Raw genomic sequence first — 26,716 nt, 5'->3', positions numbered from 1 at the left:
ACATTTTTAAATGATCTGCAAGGTATAGTTTTAGGTGTTTTATTTTTGTTTTTAGTTTTGTATGTTTTAGTGATCTTGTAAAACATACTGGAAAGTGTTAAACTATAAGCGGGTACTAATGCTTCGGTAATTAGGTCGCATCTAGTTGTGTAAATGTTAAATGTGATCAATAATAGGCGAACTTTCCTTTGTAACACTTGACTTATTGTGCCAAGCCAAATTTCAATAACACATCTTGCCATTTTTATCCCCCGACGATGTCGGAGAGATATAGTTTTGGCGTAGTCCGTCCGTTCGTCCATTCGGAGCCATATGTAGAAAGTGTTTAGGAATATTTAAATAAAACTTCATATACTTATTTACCACTTTCAGGTTATGCGGCCCGTCAAGTTTCAGCCAGATTGTCCAAGTTACACCAGAGTTATGGCCCTTAGAAGTTTGTAGTGTTAACTATATAGGGCACTATAAATATGGCAATTTCTGCTTCATAACTTTTTATATATTTGACCTAGAACTATAAAACTTCAATTGAATTTAGATCACCATAATGTGCGCACACAATGTTGTCCGGATTTCTTTAGTAACTTCAGAGTTATTGCCCTTTAATTGTTCAAAAATCTACATATTTGTACATAACAAACTTGCCATTTGGTAGAATTTCATTAGATTTGTTTCATTCTTTTCCATGAACATTTATTATAAACATGTGAAGTTGTGTACCCACATCTGGTCACCCCCTTCCCCCCCCAACCCCCCCCCCCCCCCCCTCCCCCCCCCCCCCCCCCCCCCCCCGAAAAAATCATTTCTTATTTTAGATTGTTTTAACCTTCCATGAATATTTATCATTATGCAAGTTGTACCATTATTCCGCCACCTCGCTCCTCCACCGAGGCATACCCACCACTGATCTTGCATCCCTCCCTCCCCACTCCCCCAGTTTTTTTTCCATTTTTTAATTTCCAAGCAATATTTATATACATATATTTTTGCATTCTTTTTAAAAAAAAACATGTTCAAACCTTCAATATGTGAAGTTGCAACCACACCCACCTCGCCCCCAGCCATATACAAGATATCTTACTTGATTGTGTTCTGTTAAGGACATCTCTTCATTTAAGTTCAAATGTACATGTTAAACAGCAACACTTGGTGTCAAACTACTCAAAGACAATATTTCGTTCCAGTTACATTTCAAGCTCACATTTCAAATAACTCCATTTTATTCTAAAAGCTAAGCTTATTACAGTAAAAATATTCCTTTCAAAATAATGTCTTTAGTCAGGAACAACATAACATACTGATTCGAGTCGTAAATTCGGCCAGGTCGTAAATATTCGGCCACCCACTTTAAAGCTTTTTTTCGAGCCAGATGCTCGAGAACGCATCTGTGTCATCACAAGCACTTGCGTTAGCAACAAAATCAACAAGTTGAGATAAGTAGAAAAAAAGTTGTCCTTCCCTAAAGTTGTGTACTGTAAATAACAAATATTTTGTCTCGCGGGTCGCGTGACGTCATGGCATGCGATCGTTTATGCTGAGGCCCGGAAAGAGTTTATTCAAATCTAAACTTTATAATACGAAAAGAAAATGCACTAACTAGCATAAAACGCGTTTAAAACAAAGTAAATGAATATATAGTCCATCAACGTCATTGAATTTCCATGTCTACGTTGTTTTTGAGTCGGCTAAACGATGAAATCGTTTTGACGAGTCCTTGCTATCCAGCGATTCTCTAAGTCTAAATGGACCAAATAACACAGTGAAGGGATGTAGTTCCATTAGATTTCTCAAACTTCAAACAGTTCACTGCATGAATGAAGTAAAGTTGTGTGAATTCCCTTTGCTATGACCAATATACGATGTAATCTGTCATATTTATGACTTGTAATTGTGCAATACTCGAATGTAACTCATTAAGCATAAATGTGCATTTTATGAATTGCGCAGGCTTACAAAGCTTGCGTAACATCCAGCGAAAGACAAAAAATAGTTCCACAGGGCTCCAGATAAGATGCGTATTAGCGTAAATTACGTATAGAAATAATGCAAATACGCATGTCTAATAATTTCTAAGCGTATAAAAACGTATATAAAATTACAGAAATGCACACAATGCTTTTTTAAAAACAAAATCTGAATCGTCTGGATGCGTTAGGTAACATAGCCGATCCCGATCAGCCTTAATTCTCCCACATTGAACGTATACACGCATCGTATGATTTCTATAAACTTTGCGTGGGTTTCTACAACACACATGAATTTTGCAGTCAGTAAACGGATAAATTATCGGAAGAAGAAGCTCTTACTGGTTTGTTTAGTTACTACAGATATTAAAAATGATTTTAATTCTTATTTTTCGAGAAATAAACAAATCGGCGAAACATTAAAATTGTATTTTCTTGTAGTTTTTGAAATCGAAAGTAGATCGTCTATGTTTGGCTGCTTTCACGAAACGAAACAACTTTTTTATGAAAAGATTTAAATAAGAGGTAATTTAACCGTAAACTTCAATGTCAGATACTGCCAATTGCTGCTAAATGTCTTCGTATCATCACAATTTGTAAAATGTATTGTTGAAAATGGAGAAACGTGTAATCGTATCCGGATATAATATTTTGGGTCAATATCGAGCTGTGTTATGAAATTTTAACATTCATGTAACATACATGATAGATATTATTGTAACAGAAATGATTCTAGAATTTATTTTTAATACACCTACATATAATCTATGTCAGACTGGTATTCTAGTCCTGAGGCATGATCTGAAAGTAAAAAGATGAAGTGAAGTCATACTTTGGATATTGTAATACTGGAAAGAATCTAGATCGTAACCTTTCTGGAATTTTGACTGGTTTGGATAATTTGCTTACGATTCTGGTTCGCAAAAAAATGAAACCGTCACCCATTCTGCTTTTCATGATGACACATGGCTTGATTTTTGCAGTCAGTAAGCGGATAAATTATCCCGAGAAAGAGCTCTTACTGATTTGTTTAATTACTACTGATTTTAAAATGATTTTATTTCTTATTTTTCGAGAAATAAACAAATCGGCGAAACATTAAATTGTATTTTCTTGTAGTTTTTGAAATCGAAAGTAGATCGTCTATGTTAGAGTGCTTTGACGAAACGAAACAATTTTTTTTATGAAATGATTTAAATAATTTCACCGTAAACTTCAATGTCAGATACTGCCAATTGCTGCTAAACTGTCTTCATATCATCACAATTTGTATAACATATTGTTGAAACTGGAGATTTTGGCGGTATAAAAGAAAGTGTAATCATATCCGGATATAATATTTTGGGTAAATATCGAGCTGTGTTATGAAATTTAAACATTAAAGTAACAGACATGATAGATATTATTGTAACAGAAATGATTCTAGAATTTATTTTTATAATACATACATAGAATCAATATCAGACTTATATTCTAGTGCTGAGGCATGACCTGAAAGTAAAAATAGGAAGTGACAGTCATTCATACTTTGAATATTGTAATACTAAAAAGAATTTAGAGGTAATATTTAAAAATTGAAACATAAAATTTTCAGTTAGAAATCGCACCAAAGGCTGTATCAAGGGTCTACATTTTCAAAATTTCCTTGTGGTGATACCCCAAACCCTAATTGCAGGAGGTGGTATCCTCCCCCCCCCCCCCCCCCCCCCCCCCCCCCCACCCCCATATTGCCACTTTACAGTTTGATACATTTGCCCTTTTACCACCTGCCACAATGCCCATTTCAAAATCTGACTGCAGTTCAAAGCGGGAAGGAACACCCCTCCCCAAACCCACCCTGCTACCGACCACGTAAAAATGGCTCAAACATTTTTTCAGCCCAGTCTGGGCCTGTCTGTCTACATGAATCAAAACGGATAATTGAAAGTACATAGACTTGGGGACTACTGACATGGTTTTAAAGGGGTTAACAGGTCTGAAATAGAATAAATGATGGTTTTAACTAAAAAAAGAACTGCATTTATTAATACCGAAATTGGTAGCTAGTCCGAGTAACTTCTCTTAGTTTCGAATGCGCAATTTTCCTGCCAGTGTAAACATTCATGACACTATATATTGACACTCAGCAACATTTACATATCTTTAAAACGCAAAAGTAAGTATACTTTAAATTCACATCCCTTATAATATGATTGAACAATACCTAGCGTGTGACACGGTTATTGCCAGCCCCTTATCTGTAAAATATCTGAACAGTTTCTTTCGTCCATCCGTTACAAATTGTATGTGGCAATCCGCGCTATAAAATTTCAATATATAAATTGCCATATTCAAATTTATCATGTGCGAATATATACCAGCCGATAATTGCCTGTTTTGGTAATGCCGGAGGCAAATGTTTACTGGAAAAATATTTATAGTCATGGGCAGTATCTTAGTGTCACCTGTCAAATTGTAGTTTGTACTTTCAACATTTTTATTTTTGCGAACCACTCTTCAATTTTAGAGAAATATATTGGGTTTAAATACTTGTATAATGTCAATCAAAGTTTTACTAGGCATCGATTGAATGTCCATTTCATCTATTGTAACAAAATCTCTGTTCAGTTGGGGAAAAAAACTAAAACCAAACTGAAACTGGTAGACTATACTACCAGTACATCAATCATTAGCCGACTCTCAGGCCCTTCAGGCCTTTGATTTCACGTTGACGACATTTTCTTTTTGAATTATTCATTTCGGGGCTGTAATACGTGTATGCTTTGCCACGGAACGTGCATATAATAAAAAGGTGTTATAACATGGGCGCGAGAATCTCTTTAATATCCTGTTAAAACACCCCCGAAAAGTGACAAGAACAGCAGTTTTATGCTGGAATGTGTGATAAACAGTGACGTAAAAACTGAACTAGTCATGCTGCTTTGAGAAGGATGACAGGCGCTTTTTAAATCTCTGATGGCAAATATTTCCCACGAGGTATGCTATTGAAAATTGATTGCAGTTTGTTGAAAATAGAACGATTTGTCTGTAGCATCGATTTATTTCCTAGACAATATTGAAAATATAACCAACTTTATGTTCAAAAAGTGGTCAAATATTTACAACCTTTAGTAGGCAAAATGTGGAGGCCAAAAACGTCCGTTTTTTAAGCGCTATTTTATTGTTTACCATACTGTAAACGGCCGTTAATGATAACAATCAATGTTGCTTGTATTTAAGCACATATGGTAGAAATTTTGTACAAATCAGTTGTATAATGAAAGAAATACTTCGTTTACTGTTAAATTGATTTTGACTAATGAAGGTATTTGCTTCTTAGTAACATCCTTAACTGTTTGCCGGATACATTTTTTTTTGCCATTCCTCACCACAAAACCTTACGGCGTGGGATACCAGTTCATCAAATTTGCTTGTTTATTTGCAATATAGTCTAATATTGTGTTGGATATGTACACACTGTTAATGTCACCAACAATATGAGTTTCAAAAATTAAGCGATCAACTTTCTCGAGTTGTACTGTTCCCCGAGAGTGCTTCCCCGTAGGACAGCCAGTTAACCCTATACAACAAAATTCCAATTGCTTTAGGTCACTTCTATTGCATCAATGATGGTAAAAAGCTGCAAAGATACAAAAGGAGTGTGTAAGGTCAAAGCTACTTTTTTGTATACATTGTATTTAATTGCAAAATAACAATATCCTTAATAGCAATTAGTCTAGTATAAAAATAAGCTATACTCCCAAAAATTACTTTAAAGCAAAGCTTGAAGTATTGCTTCCATAAAACATACTTAAAACATTCATTAGATTTATACTCTTTTTCAGTTACATTAATTTTAACAACCGATGCTAAAATCATTACACCCGATACTAAAAACACTTTAAGGTTGAAACATTCCAGGTAATTTAACAGGCAATATGTAAAGTAGTATCTTTAAACATTTACAATACATATACTACCAAAAAAGAACAGAAATCTCATAATCTGCTTATAACTTACACCATGGGGGCACAAAAATCAACGTGTCCGATCCACCATGCTTACGAGCTGTTTAAACAGACCAAAGATCATTAACTAACGGAAAGTAAAAGCAACCACTGCGAGTATAAACAAAACTACAGTAGGCAGCACACGAGTGTCTATTAAAAAGTGTATTTCCATAATTGACTTGCATCCGGAGGTCTATATACAAACGTTATAAGGAAAGTATATTAATTACTTGCTTTGATATAGCTGTCCTTTGCAAAGTAACCTTTCAATAGAACTCACAGACGCTTTGAAATTAGTACTGGCTTCATACTTCTAGGAATTGACATGATATGTCTAGAGTAATGTAATTTGTGATAAAAACCAGGTTACTATGTCAAATAGTAGAAAAACTTAATAATACATTAGAGAAAATATTTTCGACCAGATCTTTATCAAACTCGATCGGACGGTTTTTTTTTTTTATTTAATTTAAATCTAGGTCAAGTTCCAAACTGCGTCATCTAGGTAAAAGAGAATGTGACTGGTTAAAGTCATTGAAAAGCCCTGTTAATGCTCTAGAGTCCATATTATAAACCTGATCTATATGTAACTTGGTCAGAATATTTATCTTTATAAAGTATAAAGCTAATATGATTGTGTAACATTTGGATAAAAAACTATGCTACTAGGTAAAATCTTAAAAAAAAAACCTCTTGTTAGAGGTAGTATTTTATCTGATCTACAGTAAAACTGGCCTGAGTGTTTGTCTTCATAAAATCAATGCTATGTTCGAAACGTTGTCTTCTTTCGAAAAGACTAGGTCACTTTGTCAAATCATAACAGTGTTAGCATTTTAGATGTATTTGTCGATATTAAAGAAAGGTCAGTGTCCAAACTTGGTCCTCTGGAGTCAAAAACGAGCTCAACTCATTGGACACGAACATGAAATACGGTCAGAATGCATCGTCTTTGTACAATAGTCACCTTTACTCAGATGTTGGCATATTTCCAAGAATTATTTTTTACCCGTATCGGTTTAATGTTACTGGCTTCCCCTAGGTTATTCTGCTACTATTATACAACCTTTGTGATAAACTGAGCCGCATTGACAAGACTTGATTCAGTATATGAAATGTCACATGTCACAGTGCTATTACGTAAATAGACTCAATCAAACCGAGTCTGCAATTTTCACTGTTTACCTTATTCTCGGTGCTTCCGAGGGATCTACCTTCAAGATTATATTTACAATATCCATGTTATCCTTAATCGCAAGTAATATTTGTCACATGACAAAATTTATTTCCACCGTAAAGCGACAGTGTGTTGTAAAATACTGCATTACTATCCGTCTTCAGTCGGCAACGTCAGTACAAAGAATAGACAAAAGCCGTTAGCCACCTTTCCGACAAATAAGTGTAGATGCCAAATCAATACTTGCCTTTTCACTAAAAACGTATGTCTAATACCACCCACTTACACCCAGAAATCGTAACTGCCACAAATTTAAGGGCCATAACTCCAGAGAAAATAACTAAACTATACCATTTCAACGATATACACAACTAGACTTGGCAGTGGTAACTGTTGTAAAGTTAAATTTAATTTCAACCAATTGTGTAAGAGAGGTAGCACAAACGTCAATAAACTTGAGAACTCCGCTAAAAGTAATTAAATCAGAAAGTGACGCTGATATGTACAATTGCACTTCACACTAACCACTTGTGAGGTTTGGTAAAAGTCAGCTTATTGGTATAAAGCAGGTAGTGTAAACACTGTGAAATATTACAAATAAAGGGCATTAACACTGTCGAAAATCAATGAACCGGAATATGCCAATGATATGCATAACTAGGCATGGCACTGGTAAATCAAGTTAGGTTTGGCGGAAATCTGCCCAATAGAGTATGAGTAGTTTCCAAATATTTATTATCAAATAAAGGACTATAACTCACTAAAAATCACCGAACCAGAGCATACCAATTATATGCATCAAACGACTGCTGAAAGGGTTGGTTGACATACGCCCTATTATATACGAGAAGTGGCCAAAATATCAAAACATTACTCGGATCAAGGGCCATAACTCTGCTGAAAATGTTTGTTGTAGTTTGTCCGGTTGCATTCGGAGAAGCATGAGCATATTTTGATGAGAATAATCGAGTTATATCTCGCTTGATTATCTATTTTAAAGCAGTTCTCTCTTGATTGGATTGTTTCCCTTGCATTAGCTAAAGTTGTATATTAATCGAAGCTCTGGGATGACTGTAGGGAAGCGTAGCTGAATTGGTATGCATTATAATAGAGAAGCCAGGCAAGAAAAGAGTCCACCATTTTGCAATATTTTACTAAATACTTAAAGTTTTTTGTACTCATTGAACCAAAAAGGTAACCCATATCCACACCACAGTCGGTAAAGGTTACTCAAATCATAATCTTTGATTTGACTCTAGATCTAATAGATCCAATAAGGAACCAATGTCTGTACGTATGAAATCTGATCATCAGTAAAAGCAGACTAAGGCTTCAAAGGTAGCTTTGACCTCGACACCAAATCAATAGGGGTTGTTTATGACTTTGGCAAGGTTCTAAGAAAATCAAACGGACTAGACTGAAAGCAGGTTCGACAGACAGTCATGGCAAGATCTTTCAAAGTGAAACGTCAATGTATAAAACCAAGAAAACAAAAATACTTAATAAAAAATCTATATCCGTGATTTTAACATTATCAAGATTGGTGCTACCGACGACTTGGTTTTAGCGGATAAATATAGTTTTCTGTGTGTCATTCGCCTTGGTCACATGACAGATATTTACCGCGTAATTAAAGTAGTTCAACGTGTAAACAAAACTCAATACATTTATTAAATTTACAAGTCACATTTTTTACTTAGTCAAAGCACTGAAGTACTGATGGGGCGATGTTCTTGTCGGTATGAGGGACATTTTTTGCTCGAACCCCAACCGCTACCAACCGGACTGTTAATGATTATGGTCTAGTCCTTTTCCATCAGAATACGATGGTAAGGAAAATTAACGGACCTCCTTTTTGAAAAATATTCAGTTCCTACCATAAACCTACTTTAACTAATATTTCAGGAGGTCGTAGGTTCAGACACCACTAGGACCAAACTTTTATTCATTATAATCTTTCGTCTATCTAGTAAGATAAACTGATTTGTTTTCAAGACTTTTTATTGATTTGTTGTACAAATGCGGAAACTTTGATTTGATTAGCCATTTCTTGCTGTTTAAAGTGAAGTTAACTACTGATACAGAAGGATGAAGGTTTAAACGTTTTTGAAAATACAGAGTTACATCTGGTAAAAGCTCTTTATTTTGCATTTATTCTGTGGAAGAAATGTAGGTATGTTTTACTTCTGTCCTATGGTTATTTTTAATGCAGGGAGAAAGGTCATACTTTTTAAGTGTTGGGGCTTCATGTCTGCCCGATTAGATCCTTGAGGCTCTACAGAAAAAAATGTTATCGCCAGATTTCTGTTATATTTTATAATTGTTACGTAAGACTTTGATGTTACTTTTATAAACTATTTTGGTATAATTAATTCTCTGCGATTGTTTTACACAGTGGTTATCACTTTGAAATGTGTCTATTTGTTAGCTTAAGGAAATAACATTAAATTATACAAAATTAAAGACACGGTAAAAGCTGTTTAAAAATGCAGCACAGTGCAAAGCAGTGTTAACTTCAAGACTGTATCAAATTTATGCAATTATTAAACATTACCATTACGGGACCACAATCTTACAGGGAAGGCAACGTTGTTCTAATGTTATTTTCTTTCAGCTGGGATTTCTTAAATCATTTAAAGAAGTGAAAGAATTTTCAAAATCGGAGTAAAAATGAAAATGTTATGAGCATTTAAATATTTGGTCAAATTGGCGGCCATTTTGTTTCCATGGCAACAAAAAAATGCGGATTTATTAAATTTTCAGATACACATTTAAACTGCGTTTACTTATTACTGTCAAATAATTTCTGTACTTTTTCCGGCTATAATGAAAGAAAATATCATGTTTTACACCTTACACTCAAGAAACATGAAAATTAATCTTTTTTAAAAGGTTATTTGCTAAATATAGTATTCAGCAGTGTGTAAATGACGTCATAAACACACTAAAATGGCTGCCTTATGATCAGCCATTTTCTTAAATTTCAAACTTCAATATCTTTTTCAATAAAAGTCCGATTTTAAAAATTCTTTCAGCGTTATGAAAGGCTTGATGATGGCTTTCATATAAAATAATTAACAAAAAGATATTCAGTTAAAATAGATACTTTTACATTAAACTGAAGAGAAGAAATTTATGTATAATGTCACATCTGCTAAAACATTCACAAACAGAACAGAAAGAGATGTTTGAAATTAACCATTGGAAATAGTTTTCGTATATAATCTTATGCTCAAAGTTTTATCAATTGGGAAACCAATATTGGTTATCGGGTTACAATCAAGAAGGACAACCTACTATGATATGCCAGTTGAAATATAATTAAAGCTAGGGATGGTTAAATATGACAAATCAAGCATCATAACTCATTTGAAAATCACCGAACCGATCGTGTCTATGTGACGCTATGGTCATTGAAGACAATCACATATAATTTGTGATATATAAACGCGGCTCTGAATAGTGGTAGCTGGTCGACTTCAGGGATATTTTGTTTCAAAAAACCAATAAACTCAAAGAAGAACTTGAAAATTATTGTTTCAGAGGAATAGTCGATCTATGAACACAATTGAATTTACTCAATCGCTTTCAATCTTCAGTTTAAAGATGAACTGATATAAGACATGGATAGATAGTTTGAGATGCAAGTCTCAGCCAACAACCGAATCTAAGAAAATGCTACTATTTGCTGTGTATTTTTGAATTTTTCAAATGCTACTACAAAAGAAGTAATTGCTTATCTCAATGTTTTGATTTTTGACTTTGCTCTATTAGGTTTAGGTTCACGCATTAGTTTATTGCATAGCACCATTAGACTGTACGGTAAAAATTTAATAACTTTGATATATCTTGTACATATAGATTGTGGCTAAGTTCTTGAATGTGGTTTTACCTGTTCGAATTTTGTGCTTGTTTTATGTGGTATTTCAATGCAATCTGACATTACAATTACAGACCCTCCAGGACCTCCAGTTATAACTGGCTACTCTGATGGCGGTATGTACCGAGTTATAGAAAATACACAAGGAAGATTATTATGTTCTGTAACTGGTGGAAATCCAGCACCAACTTTGACATGGAACTGTATCAACAGTGGTACTTTAGAAACAACCAGCTATGGTACAGTTACCAAAACACATGTATGGATAGCTCAACGAAATCAGGATAGAACCTGTACATGCCGGTCCTCCCATTACAGTGGTGAAAAAACTGTTTCTGTTCATATAGAAGTATTGTGTAAGTTCCTTTTGTCTTTCTAATTTGTAAATACTCAGGCACTTTCTTAGATATGATCACATAATTCTCGCAACTGTAGTTTGGTAAGCAATGTTTCAATTTATCAAAAGTTTACTTATATATCATTAGGAACACTTTTACAGAGAATCAAATATAAGAAAGAATTTTAAAGTAGTACAATGTAGCATTGAATCAGTATCTGTTTGTTTTCAAATTATAAACAAATATAATTATGGTGTACCATATACGTAATGACATATACAGACAAAAGACAATCATCTTTCGGAAATTTTGAAAGCTGACGATTATAAAATAACTTAAGTGCCTTTTATTGCATTTACAATTAGTATTATCAAAATTTAAATCTTAGTTACAGTTACAATAGGTCAATGTCCCTAACTTCAAATCACTTGCTCCTCACCGATGCGGGTTCGAGTTTCACTCGGGGCGTTGTATTCTTCATGTGAGAAAGCCATCCAGCTGGCTTATGGAAGGTCGGTGGTTCTACATAGGCGCCCGCTCGTGATGAAATAATGCACGGAAGGGAACATAGGGTCTTTGAATTCCTCTAACATCAAAGCTGGAAAGTCGCCATATGGCCTATAAATATGTCGTTGCTACGTTAAGCCCAACAAAAGCAAAACAAATAAAAATATATACTCACATGAATCGTTTCCAAACTGCAACAGGTAAAAAATGTTTCATCATTTTGTACACAAAAAAAAACGAGATCAAAATTCATTTTTTAATGTCTCCATCAGATATTTTTACCGCCTGTTATACTTAGGCATATACATATTGAAAAACAAACAAAAAATGATATTAAGGATTGTTTTTAAATGATCACGCATTTGTTTACAAGCTTTTAATCCAAAGAACGAATACATCTATACCCGTGGTAAATTAGAAATGAGTTATGAAACTGTATTTGAGATTTCCATGTTTTGTATAAAAGTAATCAATGTAATAAGAGCAAGTAATTTTACATGAAGTCGTTAACTTGTAACATTTCTGAAAGTTAGGGATCATTTCTTAATGTTTATCCTTTTTAGACTACTATCTTCAGTACACACTATGATATGAATGGCATAAGAATACACGTTGTAACAAATTATGATTAGTACTGAACAGAACGAACTATTCTATATATAGGACATCACACACTTGTAAATGCACAACAAAAACTAGGAAATTTATCCGGCAAACTTGTAAATGTACATAACAAACTGTTTTATTTACAAGACAGATAATGATATGTACTGAATATATAGGGAAATACACATATTTCAAAAGCAAAAAAAAAAAAAAAAAAAAAAAAAAAAAAAACAACAACAAACAAAACAACAACAACAACAACAACAAAATATAACAATCAACAACAAACAAGAGCACTGATTTCAGATCCACCGTCGACGCCTACATTCAGAATAAATTCAACTCGAGTCAGTGGTACAGTGAAGGTTATCAGGAACAACCGATTGTCTGTCAGTTGTATCAGTTCAGGAAATCCTTCACCATCGTATACATGGACGCATCCAAACATGGTTACTACTAATGGTCAGAAGCTAAGTGTGAGCAATGTACAGAACAATGGGAAATATACATGTGATGTACGAAATTCAATGAATCCATCGGTTGGTGCAGTTGTACCTGGAAGTAACACATCGTTTATAGATGTTCTCATTTTATGTAAGTTGTCACTAAATGCTCTTAAACATATCCTTTTAAAAATGAAACGATTTTCGTTATTTATGTCACTTGTATATTTGTGTAATATACACGTACATATTCAAAATACGCTTTAAATAGTAACATTAATCATAAATAACGGCGCGTATTTACTTTTTAAAGTACGGATTTTATTGTAAAAACGTCAATTGAAACTACTTCATTATTTATACTATCACTCAGTACGTTTAACCAGAGAGCGGTAATGTGAAAAAAAGGACAAAAGTCCAGCAGGAAAAACTTCACAACTAACTTTTCTTTGTCTTGGAACTTGATCTACATACGCTACGATACCAATATACATGAGTATACTTACTCGGACTTGTCCGTTCGTGTAGTGCTCGAAAGAAACTTCCCTGACTGAGCGAAAATCGGAATGAGTATAGAGGAAATAAGTAATAATAGTAGAAATATTGAATTTTTCTGAAAGTCTGTGGTAGTTTTCCAATAGAATAAGCGTCTTTTAATTCAATAAAAGGGTGCTCGTCTGCTGCTGAAGCACTCACCATTACAGAACGGTCATGTACAATTAAGAACCAGTATTACATTGGTCGAGCCGACCAGCTGATAAGCCTCACGTGATTTGATTTTACGAAAATTTCCATAAATTTCGAAGTTCCTGTGAAATGGGCTATTGAATGATTGAGCAAACATAAACATAAATATGGACGTTCGTTAGATAAGTCATATACTTATTACCTATACAACAGGCCTCATTTGCCGAGTGATTACTAGTAATATCGCCGATTTAAAAAGCACTTGTCCCTCATTGATGTGGATTCGAAACCTCGCCTGGGTTGTATGTGTATATTATTTCATGTGACGAAAACATCCAGTTGGTTTACGGAAGATCGATGATTCTACCCAGGTGCCCATCCATGTCTGAAACAACACGCGACTTTGGATAATGTCAGGACTCCGTTTTTTTTTAGGTGAATAGCGTTATTGCTTTGGATTCACTCTCTCCCATTCACCTGCGGTTTCGGAGAAAATGATACTTTGAATCAGTTGACATAACTGCAACTCTTGTTTCTTGAAAAATAATAATACATCCTTAAGTATCAAATGTTAATAAAATATTTGTTAGAAAAGAATAAGTGCGCATGAATATTCAACCTAAGCCTAAGCTTCCGTCTTTAGGAGCAAAGTTATAGGCAATAATTTTGTTGCGATTCTCTGTTGGAACTTTATGTTGTGAATCAATTTCATCCAATAAAATATACATTCAAAAGACTGGAATTTTTAATGTAATATACGTGATCAAAGTTTTGCACCAGACGATTTGGCATTGAATTTAATCAGTATATGTAATTATCATTGTCTTCACTTTTGTAAAAAAAGCTTTTTGAATAGTTGGTTTAATTACTTCATATGCAAACCGGTCAGAATGAAATTCTGTATCAATTTTCTTTCCTTAACTGGTACGTGTTAAAAAAGTATGTTATTTGCATATGTTATATGACGACTCTAAGATATCATTTCGATCTCTTCTGTATGTCCTACAAAATCATAAAGGAATGTTTACTACATATATTAAGATATAGGTCTTGGGGGTGTTGGCAGTGTTGCATTTTCCATTACTGCTCACGAATAGACACAATCAAACCGAGTCTGCAATATTCACTGCTTGCCTTGTTCTCGGTGCTTCCGAGGGATCTACTTTTCAGATTTTTTATTGTAAATGTTGTATATTGCATATTAAGATAGTATGCGCCACCTACCGATTTTCAACGAACTTTTATGACATTTTCACAAATTAAAGTTGACGATATTTTCGACAGACTGTATTTTTTAGTTCTCTGCTGTGATAAAGCCATGCAATGAACATTTTCCATATTCCACCAAAGTCCATCGATCACGGAAAAGTTCTGAAGTATTTGTAGATAGCTCGTCTACCCAGGGAAACGCATAGATTTTCCGATCTCGTATCTTTTGCTTGAATATAGATATACATTTAAAAGAACCTACCTCCTTTGATACATTTCAGATCCTCCCGCGATAGGAGAACTTAAAAACACAAGTGTTGCTGAGGGGTCTCCGTTGACTGTTTCATGCCCTGTCATTGTTGGTTATCCTCCTCAGACTACCTTCGAATGGATAAGAAATGGTGCAGTATGGAAGAGAACTCAAACATTTACAATAGATACAGCCTCAAGAAATGATGCAATGCTCTACACATGTAAAGTCTCCAATAGCATGAAGCAAACTGGAGAGCAGCCAGTTTCTCAACCATACACAAAATATTTTCATCTGAATGTTTGGTGTAAGTATAGTTAGCTTTCGTTTTACATTTATAACATAAATAGACCCAAGTATGTTCAAAATCAAATACATAGGAAAACAAAAACGTGCTACAATCAGAAAAGTGCCAAATGGTAATAGATTTAATCAGAAGTTATATCTGTCTAAACATAGTGGAGAAAATAAATGCATAACTGAACCTTTGTTATGACTTAAACTGAACAGTGTTCAAAAACGAAACATACTAAATGAAATGTATGTACATGTAAACGAAATTTATGATATGATAGAGTGTTTCTTAGTTATTAATTTCTGGTAAATGTCTTAGTAATTGAAAACAAAGCTGATATAACCAATTTTCAGCGGACGTTTTCAGTCTTCAGTGCGGTAATGTGAGAGAAAGGAAATGAATGATACTGTTAAGGATTTAAACTAATTAATTAACACATATACTAAACTAGAGAATAACATGAAAAAGGTATACAGCACAGAACTCATAATTATACCTTGCTCACATTTTAAATTATTTACCTTCGTTAAATTCATTCATGTCAGATTTGTCCGGATAATAACTCTATCTCAAGTGATTTCAATGAAGCGTCACACAATGATAGAAGATAAGAAAGTGTAAGGAAACTATCTATCGGGCTAACTTTTTATTGAATACAGTTGTCTTGACCATGACTTTAAAAAGGCCGAGGAAACGTTCCCAAAACCGAATGAATGACATTCACAGAAAGAGGCAGTGCAAATTTCTATATTGAATAATATTCACATTTTCTTGTCTTTGTGGCAAAGATTAGTTTTACTTTTCCTTGTCTAAAGAAGAACGTAAAAAGTACTGAAGAAATTCCAGTGAAATTTGAATTAAAGATAGATGTAAATAAAATGTGAGAGCAGTGCACAAGAGTGATTTTTTTTTCAAATTGTCTCCCATTTTGTGTTAAATATATCCTTGATACTGACTAGTAACTAAAGGGGATTTAAAATAATCTGTCATAATGAAAGATTGCAATCTTAGGAAGTTTTATAATGCAAGAAATAATGCACGGAAGGGCACATAGGGTCTTTGAATTCCTCTAACATCAAAGCTGGAAAGTCGCCATATGGCCTATAAATATGTCGTTGCTACGTTAAGCCCAACAAAAGCAAAACAAATAAAAATATACTCACATGAATCGTTTCCAAACTGCAACAGGTAAAAAATGTTTCATCGTTTTGTACGCAAAAAAAAACGAGATCAAAATTCATCTTTAAATGTCTCCATCAGATATTTTTACCGCCTGTTATACTTAGGCATATACAATTCTTGAAAAAAATAATGATATTAAGGATTGTTTTTAAATGATCACGCATTTGTTTACAAGCTTTTAATCCAAAGAACGAATACATCTATACCCGTGGTAAATTAGAAATGAGTTATGAAACTGTATTTGAGATTTCCATGTTTTGTATAAAAGTAATCAATGTAATAAGAGCAAGTAATTTTACATGAAGTCGTTAACTTGTAACATTTCTGAAAGTTAGGGATCATTTCTTAATGTTTATCCTTTTTAGACTACTATCTTCAGTACACACTATGCTATGAATGGCATAAGAATACACGTTGTAACAAATTATGATTAGTACTGAACAGAACGAACTATTCTATATATAGGACATCACACACTTGTAAATGCACAACAAAAACTAGGAAATTTATCCGGCAAACTTGTAAATGTACATAACAAACTGTTTTATTTACAAGACAGATAATGATATATACAGAATATATATGGAAATGCACATTATTTCAAAAGCAAAAAAAAAAAAAAAAAAAAAAAAAAAAAACAACAACAACAACAAACAAAACAACAACAACAACAACAAAAATATAACAGTCAACAACTTACAAGAGCACTGATTTCAGATCCACCGTCGACGCCTACATTCAGAATAAATTCAACTCGAGTCAGTGAAGGTTATCAGGAACAACCGATTGTCTGTCAGTTGTATCAGTTCAGGATTCCTTCACCATCGTATACATGGACGCATCCAAACATGGTTACTACTAATGGTCAGGAGCTAAGTGTGAGCAATGTACAGAACAATGGGAAATATACATGTGATGTACGAAATTGATTGCTCACTAGTCTCTGTCATGTATGTTACATTTTTAGATGGAGCGTCAGTTACATCTTTCTTCATACAAGGACACCAAGGGCAGATAAATGTGACTGTAGACGAGAATGAAGGAGGTATACAGTTTACCTGTGAGGTTGACAGTAACCCGACCTCAACCGTCAAAATTATGTTGAACGGCGCTTTATTAAAAGAAAGATTGAACACCAAACATATTTCACTGACTCACAGTAGTGTAGCATGTCTTGATGGTGGAGCGTATTCATGTGAAGGGAACAATCAATATGGACAATCATCTAAGAAAAGCATCAACCTGTTTGTAAATTGTAAGTATCTGGTTAACCCCGAACGAATAGTGCTTATTCAAATTTATTAAGAATACCGGAATAAAATCGCACTCAAAGTAACAACGTGTAAAACAAGATTGCCTGAAAACAGTATTACAAACACAAAACATTTATTTCAAAACAATTTTAGAATTTGAATGTGCTTTATGCTAAATTGTTTATGTACATTCTACATGAACATGATCGTTTAGTATTGCCTTTCCAAATCTGTCTTAATTATTTTATCATGTGAAGGTAAAATGTATTATTTTCTCTTAGTTCCTGTTATATGTATACATTTACCAAGGCTGATAGAAATAACAAGTACTATCAAGATTTAAAAACGCTGCTAATATTTGCAACACAGGTTCTTTGGAATTTATTCATTGCGTATAAGAAAAGTGTGTTGTTCAAAACATGATAAGTTATGTCAATAACCTATAACAAAATAATGAAGCAATATTATATTTGGTAGTTTACATACTTATACAACAAGAATGATGACACATACCGCCTGACAATGCTTGATATACTGTGAAATCATTAATATTCGTGGGGGACTAATTTTCGTGGATTCCGTGGTTGAGTCAATCCACGAAATTTTATCCCAACGAACATGTAAAATTCCCGTTCATTTTATGTTCAAAAGTTGAAATCCACGGTGTCATTTAAAGTTTCTGTGTGACGCTATATATATAGTCAAAGAACTGCTTGTATTTAGATTGTCAACAACCTAGAATATTTTGCAATTACGCGAAATATAACTTTCTTTCCTTTACATTTTCGCACGACTGATAGACTAGCCACCAAGGCACAAAAATGTTTTACATGCAACTGTATAAAAGTCAATAGTTTTGTCGGCTAAAGTGAGGGGATCAGTTGAGAATAAACCAACTGTCATAGTTCTTCCTCTTTGCTGAATAATTGACATGTCGGTTGAAAAGCTACTAAATGCTAGTTATAACCCGATATCTTCGCATTTATTGAAAAGCGATATTTAAGCTTGATTTTACTTTGATTCAAATTCCAGTCACTGTGTTAAAATTAAATGTCAGAAACCCAAAACCTGGTTCCAAAAATCGAGGATAACTAGAACAATAGTAATGTACTGCGAAATATGGTATATACAAAACTGAGCATAAGTATTAAAAATAATAAAAGGAAACGAGAAAAAACATTGTACAAAATATCTAATAACTATAAATTACTAATAGACACAAATTTAAAGCAACTGAAAAGGCCGTGACGGACTAAAAGCATTTCAGTGCCTTTTCCTCGTAAAATCTTATAAGTATTTAAATTAGTCTAAAGAATAGAGGGATTAAAGTTTTGACTATCAACTATTTTGAAAAATAGCAGTGATTTGAATGTCAGGGCACTGTGTCGCACTTACGTAATTTAGATCTATCAATTTTGACCAAATTAAAAATTAACATTTAAGATTTCTTTTTATTGACTCTTAAGGAACTCAAGAACAATGACTTTTCTGTAGGAATAGTAAATTATTTTGTCAAGCAACATCCTATCGCTTCATTATCATTATCACTTAGTTCTGACCCGGCGGTCTTCGCCTCGTTTTGAAAATGCGGGATTTGGCGAGAAATCCTGAGAATGCTAAATTCGCCGAATGGGAAACTAGTCTTTTGGGAATTCTTCTCCCTTTAATTATTGCAAAATGGCAATATCATAAAAACAATATTCAGTCAAATTGTATAGACAGGCAAATCCCTTACAGTATCAATTGCAATTTACGTTATAAAATTATTATAAATTATAATATGAAGCCGATAAATTATTCTGTGTGTTTCTTAACATCTGATAAATAGTAATTGTATAAGAGTACTAAAACCGAATAAATGAAGGCTCTCAATTTCTTTGCACCGTGTTCCTTTATCCGAATGCATGTTTTCCGAAATACTGTATATTTTCTGATATGAAATTGCCGATTTTTGCTAAAGAATGGTCGATTTTTGCATGCTGTGCAAGTATTTATTTTTAAAAGTTTAGCTCGATATATATCAAGCCGCCTAATGATTTACGGTAATATATTTGTTTAGACAGGCTTATCATTATTAATAGAATGTTCTTCTGAAAAGAAATGTCTTCCTTAAGATATTGTCACTTAAAAATCCTCTGTAGTTGTGTAGACACCTGTTTTTACTTATATATCATTATTATTTACGACAGGTTCTCCGCGTCCACTCCATCAAATAAGACAGAATATTACAAGTGCCCTTTACGTTCCTGTCACATTAAGCTTTACAGCCCTAGCTTACCCACAGCCAGGCACAAAAGGATTTGCCTGGTTCAAAGAAAACGGCGATACTTGGGCACCGGTACTTAGCAACGCGGACTTGCATATTTCTTCATCCGTTTCACAGTCCAATTTGACTATTTTAAATGTATCGAGGGCGGACTATGGGCGCTATAGACTAACTGTCACAAACGACCTTGGAAACTATGTGCAATATCTATTTCTTGAAGAACACATAGCAGAAAATGGAGGTAAGTGACACAGTGATATCTTATAAGTGTATTTACCATATCATTTGTAACAGAGATATTTATGTTGATGTTTCGTTTCACTATTATCATTATCTCATCGTTAAACCATTTTATTAGCGTTAATCCTTTTCGTGAATCCACAGTTAATTTTAAAGAATTTACAGTTGATTAACAAAGCGTTTTGTTATCAAATTATCACGCCGCACTCGGGCATCGAACTCTCAACCCCTAGATTCACAGTAGTCAACCTATTGCGACTGTTACCAAACATTGTTACCAAAACAATTATTACGAATTTGATCTTTACCCTGTACAGATGAAATTCGATAACCTCGTTTAATCCAAAAATGAAATTATCAATTTTTGAACATTAATTATAAAACCGTAAGCGTTTAGTAAAATGAATCAAATGAAATTTCAAATTAATTAATAAATTTACATTCTTTAATATCAACAGCGACTATTTGCATTTTCATGCGCTATTTTGATTTATCACATGTTTGACGTCGCGGAAGTATTGTAATAAAGCCATTAAATAAAAATGATAATACACTAGTGTAATAAAGCATTGACGTCGACGTCGTTTACAGTATAAGAGACGTTGGTCAAATTGACTTACTTATATAGTAAAAGAAAGTAGATTTTTTGATATTTCGGCAGGAAAGTCTAACATGTGATAAAAAGAATATTACATTTGTGATTTTCCACATTGAATTTATTAAACTCGTTGAATAAAATTGATAAAATACTCGACAGAGCCTAGCATTTTATTATTTTATTTAACTCGTTTAATAAATTCAATATGAAAAGACACTCATGTAATATTCTCTATATCCCTTACCTTTCTGATTATTCTTTAATAATTTTGAAACTGTAATTTCTGTTTCCAATTTTCTATGTTTACTTTAAAGATATTGTGTTGAATATAAAATACAGTGCATACATCATGCATCCATATACAATGATTATTAATGTATGTTAGTTTACCACAGTTTCTCCTGTACGTAATTTTGCTTAGGTAATAGCTCTATATAGAACTATATATCAGGACAGTTCTACTTTTGCTACAGTCACTGTCTAATTTGTGGAAATTGTTTTGTTCTCAAGGATCATCAGAAAATTGCGAAAGGCACAGCGCAAAGGAAACTGAGAACACTTCATTAATAACTGGAATTTCTCTTGGAGTAGTTGTTGCTGTCCTTGCAATTTATGCAGCGTCAATTACAATTCTGTATAAAAGGAAAACCAAAAGTAAAGGTAAATGTGATATGTTTCTCCGAAGTAGCTCTAGATTTATACTCGAACCCGCGACCTCTCATTTAATAGTAGTGTGCTTCATCTGCTAAGCCTACCGCGCGGGCTCTGATAAAATAACTTGTAATTAAACATGCATAGTATACGTTTCTTAGCGCGTCTTGACTCTTGATTTTCTGTAAAGAAATCAAAAGATAGTAACAAGATAATAAACGTGCTTTCATATTGATCTTATGACAGAAATGAATAAATGCCAAGTTTGACCGGGATTCACTAGTAAAGTCGTATCGCTCGGATATTGCAGACAAAAAAAAAATACGTATAGTTCTAAAATTAATTAATTTGCTTGGTTTACTTTATTGATTTATTAACATTTCAAAATATATTAAGATACACATAACTCCATTTTACCAATACGGTTGACGTATAATGATACTGGCCATGATTACAGTGATAATATATATTAGAATTATGTAAACCCGAGAAAAAAAATTTACCACACCTTTGGGCATTAGGAATAAACAGTTCGATTTAATTTAAAATCATACTTTCGTTATTAATTTGTGACATTTTCTCGAATGTACCGTTTCTCGAATATGGTTCAATATTTTAGTTTGACACGATGCTATATAAATATCATATGGCAGCGTGTGTGGCATTGATATTGTCAACCCGAGGACAGAATATCACCCGAGGCAAAAGCCGACATTCTGTTTCGAGAGTTGACAATATCATTGTCACACACGCTGCCATATGATATTTATTTTATTATACCGAAAAAAATTTAGTACATAAAAATGTTTTTAATTCATTTAATTCAACAGTTTCATTTTTAGCGCGGTAATCGCCTGTGTACACATTGAATAGTGACGTCACTACTATTTGTATACAAGGGAGACAATCATTTGGCTAAAATTTGAAGCAGTTTATTGCCATCATATGACAGTCACTTTCGCTTGGTCACGTGTCAAAGAGATTGCAAATGTTTTGATAGTCAAAATATCTCTTTCTCGGGTAATGGGATTTTATCATTGTAGAAAAAAGTGAGGTATACTAAATAATGTTGTTTGAGTACATAAGCTGCACAGGAATTATAAAATCTTTCAAAAGTGACGATCCAGCAGATATTCGCCTGGTACGTGCACGATTTCAACACTTTGCACAAGGAAAATTCTTAAGGAAAAATATCGGCTTTTATTATATACCTATATAAATTCTGTTAAAAAAGTATTGTATTTCATAATTAAATGTGAACAGGCAGAAACAATTCCGTATTGTACCTTTTAAGTTACTTATTGTACCTTCCGTATTGTATGCTGTAGGACTACTTTCATTAATATGCATGACCTGACACAGTTCTATAAATTGCGCACATAAAAAAAAAAAACTTTACTAAGTTCTATTTTAATATCGATAAACATTGAAGGTTTCGTTCAATATCAAAACAACGAACAAAAAGGTACATGTATATAATAAAAAGGTCATTATAACAGTAGCTAAATCTGGGATTTAGTATTCGGCTCTCGTGGATTTTGCAAGGTCGGATTACACTAGACGCTTGCGCGCCTCGTGAGATCCGATCTGGAGCCGAATACAGTATCCCAGATCGAGCTACTGTTATAATAACCCTATTTTATATTCATGAACTTATTCTTGAATTCTACTCTCCCTCAGAAAACATAATTTAGCTATTGAAATGGTCAGGCTGAAAATCATGTCATGTGTCCTTGATTTACTAAAATTGCTATATTTCACATTGTTTTGCATTTTTCTTTCTTCACCTGCCCTAATCATGTGTATGTGATTGATTTGAAAGTTCAAGTATATGTCTTCAGGTGGTCGGAGATTAGCAAGGTAGATAACTCTGGACTGATTTATTTCAAATTACCTCCCTTTGTCGTTAACTAAATGAACATATGTTGGTAACTACCTGCACGATTGGTTTCAAATTTCATTTATTTGATCAAATGGACCCAGACAATCAAGGAAGACAACTCCGGAGTGAATTGAAAAATAACCTTTATTTTAAGTTGAATGGATCCAAGGAAAATCTTGTTAACTCTCTATAGACCATAGTTTAAGTTGGAAACTCAAGAAATTTGGTCAGAATGTTTTTCGTAATAAAAACTAGGTCAAGGTTGAATATGGGTCTTCTAGGATCAAAAACTATGTCACCCGGTCAAATAAAAGAAAACCTCTGTGTGTGCAATAAGGGCTGCATTTTATACTTTATATTCGTGAAATTTGATCAGAAGATTTTTATGATTAAATATAGGTCAGGGTCGGATCTGGGTCATCTGGAGTCAAAAACTAGGTCCCCTGGTGCAATAAGGGCTGCATTTTATACTTGATATTCGTGAAATTTGATCAAAAGATTTTCAAAATGAAATCTAGGTCATGTTCGAATCTGGGTCATCTGGGGTCAAAATTTAAATCACCTGGTTTAATCGAAGAAAAACCTTGTGTAGGCAATAACGGCTGCATTTTTTGCATTTGATTTGCATGAAACTAGGTCAGAATATTTGTTATTTTCAAGGCTTGGATAATTTTAAACGTGGGTCACGTACGGTAAAAGATTAGGTCGCTAGGTCAAACCAGAGGAAAAGCTTGTTACACTTTACACTCTAGAGGCCGCCTTTTGGCTCCTATATTCCCGAAGCTTCATCAGAATGTTTGTTTTCTAATCCGGATCATATGGATCAAAATCTAGGTCATGGGGTCAAATAAAAAGAAAACGCTTGTTTACACTCAAGAGGCCACATTTTTGGTCCAATCTTAGTGAAAATTGGTCAGAATATTTGTCTCCATAAAATGACTAGGTCAAACATGCATACACTGTTATGGTGTGTTACTCAGGTGAGCGACCTTGGGCCATCTTGGCCCTCTTGTACAGTGATAAATTTCATTTCTTAAATTTTATACCTATATGTTTTATCAAATGGGAATAAATAATGAAGAAGTAAGCCTCATTTTATATTTTTTTATATTCAAAATTTGAACGAAATCCGTTAACAGATAATCTAACTACGTGTCATTATGTAAGTAAAATAAAAATGTGGAAAACCCATAGCCCGACCAGTACGACATCAATAAAAATGTAAATGTAGGGTTAGAAAGGATCCTTAGTTTATAACGTTGTCTTTTTAACGTCTTGGTGTATTTTCTGTTCACTAACGCTTTAATATGCTTTTGAAAAAAAGCTCTGTTTGTTTGATTTTATTTTTCCGTTTATTTGTGAAATATAGCATTCAAGGTTCCGTCACGTTTAACATTTACCACCGAGCCGCATATTTCCATCATCAACTAAACCAGTGAAAAAATCTTATAATCCAAACTCAAGAGAATGATAAATTTATTTTGTAAGAATGATAAATTTATTTTGTCTTGATATTGCAGACAAACAATTACTCGTCAAAGAGTCTACGCAAAAGTAAGTTACTTGGTTTTCTCTATTAAAACCCTGATTATAACTTAAACGCCCATAAAAAACTTAATTAATCTATTGCTTTAATTTGCTGGACTTGATAGTGTCTGCGCTTGAAACTTTTTTTATTCAGGTTGGATTATGTTTTCAATGACAATACGCAGGTGCAAGGATAAGTAACATTCTAATATCATCATGTGTAAATTGTACATGAATGCAGTAATGGTTGTTAGATAAAAAAAACGATTTTACACTCTAAGCGATGGGATGCTTAAGATTCTAATTCAATTACCGTAAACATTTTGCCACCGAGTCCCTAGATTTTCAATGAAATAGGGAAATCAATAGATGGGCGATACATTTGATGGAAGTGTCTTACTATTTAACGTAACACCATTTTGTCCGATATTCTAACCGTGCACCTGCGTATCATGGCTTCTATAACATTTAAAGATATTCTGTACGCATCCATCACTAAATATTTTATTATTAGATATAAGTTTAAATGTATATGTATATTACTTTCCTAACTTCTTAAAGCGGCATGCCTTCAGATCGTTCGACAACAAAAAAAAATATTTTTAAGATATCTTGAAATAAAGGCTATACATGTATTTCTTAAGAAGGCTTTAAAACTTATTTACTGACAAACTTTATGTTACGGAAACACATGAGAATTTGCTGTTTTTACTACTTTTTACGATGAAAATCGATTATAAAATATCTATATTTTGAAGTCATTAATCACTACTTCAGCTATAGCGCTATTGGTAGCGACGACGGAAAATTGTCTTTATTGTCGCGGCGGTCCGGGTTTCGATTCCAGACGCGGTCATATATTTTTCTTTATTTAGAACTTTTAAAATATTTTAGAAATAAAAATTAATATTCTAATTTTCATAATATGACCAAACTTCAGTTTGAAAGATTATTTTTTAGCCAAATCTGGAGACATGCTGCTTTAAGAAGAGTCCTATTATACGATCAATTAATATGTAGTAAAGTATTGTTAATTAAATCTGTCATTTTAAGTTTAAGTATAAATTAACAATACGGCTAGTTATATATGTATACATTTATCAAGTGCGTAATTCTTCTTACTTAATATGCAATACTGTTATTTAACATGAAATTAGGGTATAAGATCCTTTTAATGTTCATTTAAAAGTTATTAGATTACTTTTGACATAAAGTCTGTGTTTTATTTAATAACCAAAGGTTATTCATCTTAGATGATGCATGTTCAAATTCAAACCTGTCAAGCAATATCTTTCAGAACGTATATGAACATTGCATATAAACCAAGTGTGCAAGAAAACCAAAACAACGATGGAGCAACTGAAGCTAAGGGTGATGAAACTACACAATATACAGATCTAGCTGGATATTCCCGCGATGACAGGACAACATATGAAGTCCTCCAGGATCTTTAAATATAACATGAAACACGTTCTGTGAATGAGGACTGCGTGCGAAAATTACAAAAGAGACTGTGTAGCTGCTTGACAAATAGTCTGCCAATATTTCCAAATTGCTTGTTTTTACATTTGTTTTTTGTGTTCCCCCAACCCCATGAGTGGTGGGGGCATATAGATTTGTTTTTGTCTATCCGTCCTTCCGTCCTCCGTCCGCCCGTCCTTCCGAAAATGTTGTGTCGCGTCTAGCTCCAAAAGTATTTGACCTAGAGTCACAAAACTTTACAGGAGTGTTGGTCAGCACGTGTAGTTGTGCACCTGGGGTTTCGCGTCCGGATT

At 33.6% G+C, this 26,716-nt stretch overlaps 1 protein-coding gene across 1 annotated transcript in view; it reads left to right on the top strand.

The window, feature by feature from the left end:
• LOC128551789 (hemicentin-1-like) overlaps positions 1-26,604 on the top strand; it is a 32,081-nt gene extending 5,477 nt beyond the window's left edge. The window contains exons 2-9 of the mRNA XM_053532705.1: positions 11,082-11,363; positions 12,765-13,052; positions 15,079-15,354; positions 17,492-17,779; positions 19,967-20,284; positions 21,392-21,541; positions 24,935-24,968; positions 26,239-26,604. Coding sequence (XP_053388680.1) covers positions 11,082-11,363; positions 12,765-13,052; positions 15,079-15,354; positions 17,492-17,779; positions 19,967-20,284; positions 21,392-21,541; positions 24,935-24,968; positions 26,239-26,395 — 1,793 coding nt within the window. The 3' untranslated portion in view covers positions 26,396-26,604. The remainder of the gene's footprint in view (positions 1-11,081; positions 11,364-12,764; positions 13,053-15,078; positions 15,355-17,491; positions 17,780-19,966; positions 20,285-21,391; positions 21,542-24,934; positions 24,969-26,238) is intronic.
• The last annotated feature ends 112 nt before the right edge of the window (positions 26,605-26,716 follow it).

The sequence above is a fragment of the Mercenaria mercenaria genome, unplaced genomic scaffold, assembly GCF_021730395.1.
Source record: "Mercenaria mercenaria strain notata unplaced genomic scaffold, MADL_Memer_1 contig_1701, whole genome shotgun sequence".
NCBI lineage: Eukaryota > Metazoa > Mollusca > Bivalvia > Venerida > Veneridae > Mercenaria > Mercenaria mercenaria.
The sequence above is the reverse complement of the archived record's forward strand: the minus strand, read 5'-3'. Positions and strand labels throughout refer to the sequence as shown.